Genomic DNA, 8,768 nt, shown 5'->3' with positions numbered 1-8,768 from the left:
TGGACTAAAATTCCAGAGGAGTTGATCTTGCAGCCGGTTCAGCAAATGTCCAGAAGCAAAAGTTGTGAGTGATTTCACGAGACTCTGAAGGGCTCATTCACACACATGATTCTGGGTGACAGGGGGAAGAGGGAGAAGAAGAGCCAGGCGGTTGTGTCCCAGAGGAGATCCCTGCTAGCCTGGCCTGTCCCACAGCAGGAAGGACAGAAGAGGAGCCCAGCCCTGCCACTGTGTCTGTCTCTGTCCTCACCACCCACTACACTGCCCCTCTGGAGGAGGACACTGAGGCTCCTGGGGGAGCTGGGGACATGCGAGTCCTCAGAGACAGGCCATGGGTTGGGTGGGAAGTGAGGCAGGGTGAGGTCATGAGTGAAGGACAGACCCTCTACCTCCAGTGCGGGGAGCTGAGGGAGGACGGGGTCTGGCAGCAGGGTGTGATGAGCGGGGCAGGGTGGGAGCTGCCACAAGGCTCCTGACAGAGTGGTCATGGGGCAGCTGGAAGGGCATGCTAGGCTGGTGGAGCCCCTGGGAGTGCGGGGACTGCACTTCTCACTCTCCCCACACATGGCCCCGTCACTGTCTCCATCCATGGCTTTTCTCTCCACTGAGCCTCCCTCCCACCTCAACACCCATACAGGTGAGGGTGACGCGCCCCCATCCACCAGGATACAGAGGGGAGAGACCTGTGTCCGCATCACCTTCTCCCCAACACTGCACGACCAGTCTGCCTTCTCCAGATCAGGCATCATGGCCGACTTCACGGTCCACTATGACGTGGCCATGGAGGACATCATTGGAGACGTGCAGGTACCTGGACCCCAGAGATGTAGGTCTTGGGCACACCATCACTCGGGCCAGGGTCACGCTCTAGGCTATAGGAGCTGTCCCTCTGAGTGTTCCTAGGGACATGTGAGCGCTAGCCATCAGGGACAAAGTAAGTGGCTTCGCTCCTTGGGAATCATGTCTGCACCTCACAGACACAGAACTGGAGGACTTGAAGCAGGGCCTGAATGGACCCACCTAGTCGTGCCAGTCCCTAGCCTGCTCTGAAGCAGCCCTTTTGCAAAGCAAGGCATTGCTGAGTGTTAGGTCTTCATGCTTGTGTAGCTCTCAGAGTATCCTGTTGTCCTTGGCTTTCTTGCTGTGGTTGGCTTCTGAACACTTGTTCCCCATCATGAGGCCCTTTCCTGCATATGAATGTGTCAACTCTGAGCCTGAACACCCCTGGAGAGTGGGGGGGCTCCTGAGCTCCAGCTGAGCAGGGCAGCCCTGACCCAAGACCCCTTGGGCTTGATGGTGAGGTTGGCCAAAGACTGGGAAGTCAGTCCCCAAAAGGCTTTTCCTGCTTCCCTGCTCCTGCCCAACACACGAGCCACCCTGCTGAAAGGCCTCAGGCCACCAAGCACCTTTCTCCACCACCACCTGAGCCAGGCCCAAAGAGCACAGGACCAAAGATTTGCTCAGGCTCACTGCTGTCCTGGTGTGTCTTCCTCCATCTCTTCTATTGCTGAGTATCTGCCTCTCTACCCCGATTCCTTGGTAAACTCCTTCCTATCTGCATGCCCTCCACATACCAGCTACATCCCCTCCACTTCTTACCTGTCTACATCCCCTCCACATCTCACCATCTACGTCCCCTCCACATCTCACCTGTCTACATCCCCTCCACATCTCACCATCTACATCCCCTCCACATCTCACCTGTGTACATCCCCTCCACATCTCACCTGTCTACATCCCCTCCACATCTCAGCATCCACATCCCCTCCACATCTCACCATCTACATCACCTCCACATCTCACCTGTGTACATCCCCTCCACTTCTCACCCATCTACATCTCCTCCACAATCCACCCACACTTGCTCTCCTCTATCCCACCCCATACAGTGTTGTTGACAAGACTGCTCCTTCATCCCTATCTTGACACGTCTTCCAGCAGAACTAGTCCAGCCTAAGGCCCAACTCTTTGGTGCTGGAAACTCAGGAGGGATTGGACTAAGCTCCCAATCTCTCCCTTGGCTAACTCCTGGTTGTGAAGCAGATAAATCCATGTTGGCATCAGAGATCAAATACACCATAGGTGCTGAGATAAGCAGTGAGTGAGTGAATGTGTGTGTGTGTGTGTGTGTGTGTGTGTGTGTGTGTGTGTGTGTGTGTGTGATGCCAGGCATGGAGGCATTAGGACAGTCTTCCTGAGAGATGGTAACAACTACCTTCCTATGGCAAAGTGAATAGATCTGGCCTGGAGTGAATGAAGGACCCAGCACAGGGGCGGGGTGGGGCATGACAGAATATGCAGAATTATGGCAGGGACGCATAGAGAGACTCAGGACAGTGATGGCTATTGCCACGAGGCAGGGCTGGAAGGACTGCAGTAAGACAGGGAATCTTACAATGAGCTGTCTACACTGTCCAAATGGCTCGGGGTACCGGGACCCAAATCGAAGGGCCTGCTCAGAGCCACTCAGCCCCACCAGCTTGCTTCACTCTCTTAAGTTTTCCCAGTGCAGGCAATGACCTGGAAAACTTTGCCCGTGCTGTCTTGGCTGGGGTGGGAGGATGGGTGTGGGGGCAGAGGGACCCAGAGAAAGTGCTCTGAAGAGGTGGCCTGTGATGGCAGGAGGGGAGCTCAGGATCTCAGAATCCCTCTTGTAAGAGGGAAAGGCATCGGGGAGGTGGGGTCTGCTCAGAGTCCAAAGGCTTCTGCTGGCTTAGGAACCAAGCTTGTCCTAGATGCCTTTAGTGTTGGAGGCAGTGAGTCTGGGAGCAGCACGTGCTGTGGGTTCAACGGGAATGAACACTGGTAGGGGACTCTCGCAGCTGTCTTTAGCTGGGATGCTCCCAGTGAGAAAGAAGCTGGGTAGAGGTCCAAGGGCAACTGGGAGCAGGGGGATGTGTCTGTGAGTGGAAAGCACATGATTGCCCACGCTGTAAGGAAGACCTAGTATGGGGCTTCCTGGGAGAGCAGCTGACACAGAAATAAGGTGGTTGATCTCATACAGGGTCCATGGCAAGAAGGCATGGCCCTCAGCGGGAGGCATATGAACCCCTCCCCAGTCAAGGAGGGTTGTGCAAGTGCATATGACTTGGTGCCCTTCAGTGGGCTCAGGGACTGAGACTATGTGGTGACTGACTAAAAGGGCTGTGGGAGCTTGCTGGGCAGTTTCTGGCACCCAGGCTACAAGCTAGCCACTAGAAATCTGGTTAGAATGCAGTCCAGGATTGGTGGGCACATCCCCCCCCCCCACAGGTATACCAGGTACATAGGAGCCCCCCAAGGATTCTGCCCATGGCTTGACAGTGACAGGGTGGGTGAGAGATAGAAGCCTTGGGGAAGTGGGACAAGGAGCCGGGATTGTGTGGAATAGGCCCCCCATTCTGTGTGAATTAATTCAGAGGCAGGGATGGAGGGGGAAAGCATTTCCTCTTCCCATTACCTCTCCTCTGGAAAAGGGGGTCTCCCAGGGTGATTGAGGGCAGGCAGGAGCAAATACTGCTTGCCCTGGGCAGCCCTCAGGCCTCAGGCCTCTAACTGCAGGCTCCAGGACAGCCTAGACCCCTAGGCAGCCTAGGCCTCCCTGGGCTGGAGAGGACACTGGTCCTGAGGGCCTCCAGATCCATCTCCTTCCCTTCCCTGCACAGACCCAGCCCTCAGGCTCTGCAGAGGGAAGATGGAGTGTGGGGGCAGGGGCCGGCAGCCAATCACATCAGGACAGCCCAAGGCATCTGTACCTGGTGCTAACCAATCCCCTCTGCACAGACAGCTCTGTTGGCCTCTGCTTCCTCCTCCCCTCCCTGCTCTGCCCAGCAACAGCAGAAAGGAGTGTTTAGGAGGAGAAGGAGGCCCTGCAAGCTCCCAGCCCTTGGCAGCAATGAGCTGGGCCCCCGGCTCACTCTGTTGAGGGAGGTTAAAACAATACTTTCCGTTCCTGGAGCCCAGACAAACGTCCCCGGGGACCCCCAAGCCTGTGCAAGTCCGCCTGTCCCAGGCACAGGAACTCACACAGTACAGAGATGCTGACCCTTGTAGGCCTGGGCCCCAAGCCTCTCTTCTCCCCTCTGCTGCTCCTGGCAAGGCCTGCGATGAAGGGCTCAAGCCAGAGGTTCAGTTCTGGTGTGCAGAGCAAGGCTGAGCCAACAGACAGCTAGGGAGAGGGAGCTGGCCTGGGCAGGGAGAGCAGCATGTGATGCAGGAAGAGTGCGAGGGGCCTGATTCGGATTGGCTCTCAGCGTTGTTCTTCTTGGCTCCCCTTCTCTTTGTCCAGATCTATGGTGGCTATTTTATTCACTACTTTGCCCCCAGAGGCCTCCCGCCAGTGGAGAAGAATGTGGTATTTGTTATAGATGTGAGCGGCTCCATGTTTGGAACGAAGTTGCAGCAGGTAACAAGGCCTTTTCCTGGGGCCTCTGAAATCCATAACTGTCTCCCCTTTTGATAGTGTAAGATGATTGTTTTTACTCCATTTTTTTTAACGCTTACTGCTCCTTTTCTGAATCACTGTTTCTTGTAATAGCCCTGGCTGCCCTCAATCTCAACATGTAGCTGAGGGTGACCTTGAAATTTGATCCTCTTCCTTCTAAATTCTAAGTGCTGGAATTATAGGTATGCACAACCATGCCCAGTTTATGTGGTGCTGAGATCGAATACAGGGCTATTTTTTCACTCCTTTGCCATTAGAGGCCTGCAGCTGGTGCAGAAGGATGTGTTTGTTTTTATAGATGTGAGCGGCTCCATGTTTGGACTAAGTTAATGCAGATGATGAAGGTCCTGTTCGTGTTTCTTAGTTCATGCATTAGAGGGCCCAGAAAAAGGCTTGGCTAGGACAATGTGACCCTGAACCAGACACCCTCTTTCTCCATCATCCTGGGGTTTATGTGTCCCCTCTTAGGCCCTGATACTTTCCACGATAGGAACCCTATAGTTCTTTAGCCACAGAACCCTAGAACACTGGCCCAGTGATCTCTAGGCCTGACACTGGTCAGTGCCGCCTCCATCTTGCTCCAGTCCCGGTTTGCCCTTAGTTCACAGATCCCGCAACCTTCAATGTCCTGCCATCACCGGGGTTTCTTCCAATGCAACGTTAACTATGAAGCCTGTGATTCTTCCCGAGTGCGTGGGTTTTAGTGTCTTTGATTTTTTTAATCTCCAGATCTAATGGTTTGCTATGCTACCATTATTGTGCTAAAAGCTGTAGACTTTCAGGGCCATATGTTTTTATATTTGCTACCATACCTACCACCCTTGAATTAGTACATTAGACCACAGATCAAAGAAAACTGCACTAATACCTCCTTTTTGTAGTGTTCAGGAAGTGGTATTTCAGACCATTATGCTTATATCCCTAGAGAGAAATTTTTAGTGTCCTGAGACATAGATCCTTGGTACCTTAAAACTTTTGGGTACAGAGTCTGTGAGGTATAAGGAATTTTTTTTTTTTTTAGCAGACTCACTCAACCAAGCTGTGGGAAGGAAGAATCAAAGTACAGGAAGGTATATGCCCAGTTCCAGCCTCCTTTTCCTACTTGGACAGTTCAGGGGTCTGAAGCACTGGTGAAGGTCTTATCTCAGAGTCACTAGCTGCCTGAAAAGCTGAGTCCTAACCACAGAATTACTTCCTGTCCCCACAAGCTGGTATAGCACACCAGCTGGGCTCCTGTGACTAGCTTACAGAACTGTCACTCTTGGGTCTTTTTCAAGAAACAGTCCTGGGGTGAGAAAGATGGAACAGTTCAGAGTCCATGCTGACCTTGCAGAGGGTAGGAGTTCTGTTCCCAGCATCCATGTAGGGCGGCTCCTAACTGTCCATTCTCTCAGCTCTCTTTTCTGCTGCTGAACCCACATAAACATGCCCATACACGTGCACACACAAGTACACATAAATATAAAAAATGTTTAAAAGGCATCAGTCATTAGGAAGGGCAAAATCAAAGGTAGATACAAACCAATAGACATTGAAATAGGTTTTAGCTTCTGACTTGTACAACTACCACAAAATATATTTAACCCCTAGCCAAAGATAGATGAGGCTTCACATTAAAAGTCTGTTTTCCCCACTTTCTTTGACTTGATACACTAGGTCTACTTTCAATGGAAAATTATGAAGGTATACTGAAAGGCATAAGAAAAACCCTGCAATATAAAGAGATAAATGTAGCAATATCAGCATTCTCCAAATAGTGAAAGAGCTTGGGATTTTCAGAGCAAGAATTTATTTTTTTAAAAGATTTATTTATTTATTTATTTATTTATTTATTTATTTATTTATTTATTTATTTATTATACATACAGTGTTCTGTCTGCATGTGTCCTTGCAGGCCAGAAGAGGGCACCAGATCTCATTACAGGTGGTTGTGAGCCACCATGTGGTTGCTGGGAATTGAACTCAGAACTTCTGGAAGAGCAGTCAGTGCTCTTAACCTCTGAGCCATCTCTCCAGCTCCAATAATTTATTTTTTATCTGCTATATTTTTATGACAGGAACCAAAAACATTTCTGACAATCTTCCACATGAAAGTATTATTATCAATTTGTAACCTTTGTCTATTCTATCATAGCTGAAAAAATTTATTTTATTTAGGGTGTTATGCCATTTATTGTTTGTAAGTCAATTACTCAGTATATTCAGACATATAATTTTACCAGCTCACTTAAATATTACTAACATTATCATACCTAACATAAATGTATAATTAAAATATAATTCCATCACTTTCCCCCTTTCCTTTCCTCCCTGCAGCTCCTCCCAAGTCCCCTCCTTCCAAATCCTTCCAAGTCCCCTGCCTCACTCTCAGTTTGATAGCCTCTTTTTCTTTGATTATTATCATTATATGTATGTTTGTAACAATTCATACAAACATACATGTATAAGTATTCACAGATATATAAACACAACCTGCTGAATCTGTTCTCTTTGTTGTTGTTTGTATGTATATGTTTCAGGCTGACCACTCTGTATCGGATAACTAATTAGGGGGCCCATCCATAGGAGAGACTGATGCTGCCTCTCAGTAGTCTTTAGTTGCCTGTAGTTCTTTGTCTAGGGGTGGAACCCAGTGAGATTCCCCCGCTCAGTGGTAGCATGTCTATTGATATGACTATTGGTCCAGTCTTGTTTGTGCAACCATTTACAGGAGAGGCTGTTTCACAGCAGACTTCCTGGTGTTCTACCTCTTCCAATCTTTTTACCCCCTCTTCTACAATATTCTAGGTCATATATGCAGGAGCTAGGGTTCAGATGTATCTACTGGGCCTGGGGTCCCCACATTCCATTGATCTGTGCCTTGTGTCCAGTTGTGGTTTCCTGTGATGGTCTCCATTTTCTGTAAAGTGAGGCTTCTTTGAAGAGGGGTGGCAGATATACTTATCAGTGGGTATACAATTTGGAATGTAGCAAGAATTATCTTCTTGCTTTAATTTGAAAAGTTATATGTATTTAGGAATTTATTCATTTCTTCTTGATTTTCCAAGTTTTAAAATACAAGGTTTTGCCGGGCGGTGGTGGCGCATGCCTTTAATCCCAGCACTCGGGAGGCAGAGGCAGGAGGATCTCTGTGAGTTCGAGGCCAGCCTGGGCTACCAAGTGAGTTCCAGGAAAGGCACAAAGCTACTCAAGAGAAACCCTGTCTCGAAAAACCAAAAAAAAAAAAAAATACAAGTTTTTTTTTTTAACATGCTTCCTAATGGTTGTCTGTATTTCTTCAGACATATAAGAACATCCTCTTTTTATATATAATTTGATGGGAGAATAATTATATTAATTTGAGCCCTTCTTGTCTTTCTTTTGATTAGGTAGGTTGACAAGAAGTCTTTCAGTTCTGCTTATTTTTTCAAAGAATCAATCATTTATTTGACTTATTCTATGTATTTTTCTTCAAGTCTCCATTTTCATCAATTTCTGCCCTGATCTTTATTATTTCTTCACACCTACTGCTTTGAGATTTAGGATGCACTTGTTTTTCAAGGACCTTCAAGTTCATCATTAGGTTATTTATTTGGCATCTTTCTCAATATTTTTTGTCTTTGTGAGACAAGGCTCTCTATTATGCAACTATGGATGTCCTGGAACTGGCTTAGTAGTAGACAGGCTGGCCTTGAACTCACAGAGATCAGCCTGCCTCTACCTGCTCAGTACCAGAATTAAAGGCATGTACCACCATGCCCAGTATCTCATTTCTTAATGTAAAGACTCATACTATAAAAAATCCTCTTAGAACTGGCTTGGCAGTATCCCTTTGGTTCTTGTAAGCCATGCTTTCATTTTCTTTAGCTTCCAGGAATTTTTAAGTTTCCGCTGTGGTTTCATGTTCAGTCTCCATGTGTTTGTGTTGTTTTTATAGTTTAGTTAGTGTCATATTGCATATCATTTCATATGGTACAAGAGATTCTTTCAATTCATTTGTATTTGGTGGGACTTCATTGTGGACTATAATGTGGTTTATTTTTAGAGAAGTTTCCATGCCCTTCTGAGAATATATGTTCTGGATCTGTTAGATACAATGTTTTGTATATGTCTGTTAAGTCCATTTGGTCTGTGAGGTAGTTTAAGTAATAGTTTTGTTTTTTATTTACTGACTTTAATTTGAATGACCTATTTAGAGATGAGAATCAGCTATTGAAAGCACCCAATATTATTATATTAGAGACAATCAAGATTGTATGTCCATTGGTTCTATGAAACCAGGAGGTCCTCTTGCTTAGTTAGTTGCCAGGTATTTTATCATAGCAACAAGAAATATAACTTCTATAGAGGCTTAGAGAAACTATCA

At 47.6% G+C, this 8,768-nt stretch overlaps 1 protein-coding gene across 1 annotated transcript; it reads left to right on the top strand.

The window, feature by feature from the left end:
- The first annotated feature begins 486 nt into the window (after positions 1 to 486).
- LOC114702837 (inter-alpha-trypsin inhibitor heavy chain H6-like) lies at positions 487 to 4,438 on the top strand. Its single transcript, XM_028883412.2, has 2 exons — positions 487 to 807; positions 4,268 to 4,438. The coding sequence occupies exons 1-2, from the start codon at positions 487 to 489 to the stop codon at positions 4,436 to 4,438; spliced, it is 492 nt and encodes a 163-aa protein (XP_028739245.2).
- The last annotated feature ends 4,330 nt before the right edge of the window (positions 4,439 to 8,768 follow it).

Source organism: Peromyscus leucopus, chromosome X (genome assembly GCF_004664715.2).
Source record: "Peromyscus leucopus breed LL Stock chromosome X, UCI_PerLeu_2.1, whole genome shotgun sequence".
NCBI classification, from domain to species: Eukaryota; Metazoa; Chordata; class Mammalia; order Rodentia; family Cricetidae; genus Peromyscus; species Peromyscus leucopus.
Note: the sequence above shows the minus strand (reverse complement) of the source record. Positions and strands in the feature narration are given on the sequence as shown.

Bases quoted from the DNA above. Each gene is read 5' to 3' on its own strand.
- LOC114702837 (XM_028883412.2), top strand. From the start codon at position 487: ATGGGGCAGCTGGAAGGGCATGCTAGGCTGGTGGAGCCCCTGGGAGTG. The intron at 808-4,267 runs GTACCTGGACCC...CTCTTTGTCCAG, and splicing joins ACATCATTGGAGACGTGCAG to ATCTATGGTGGCTATTTTAT.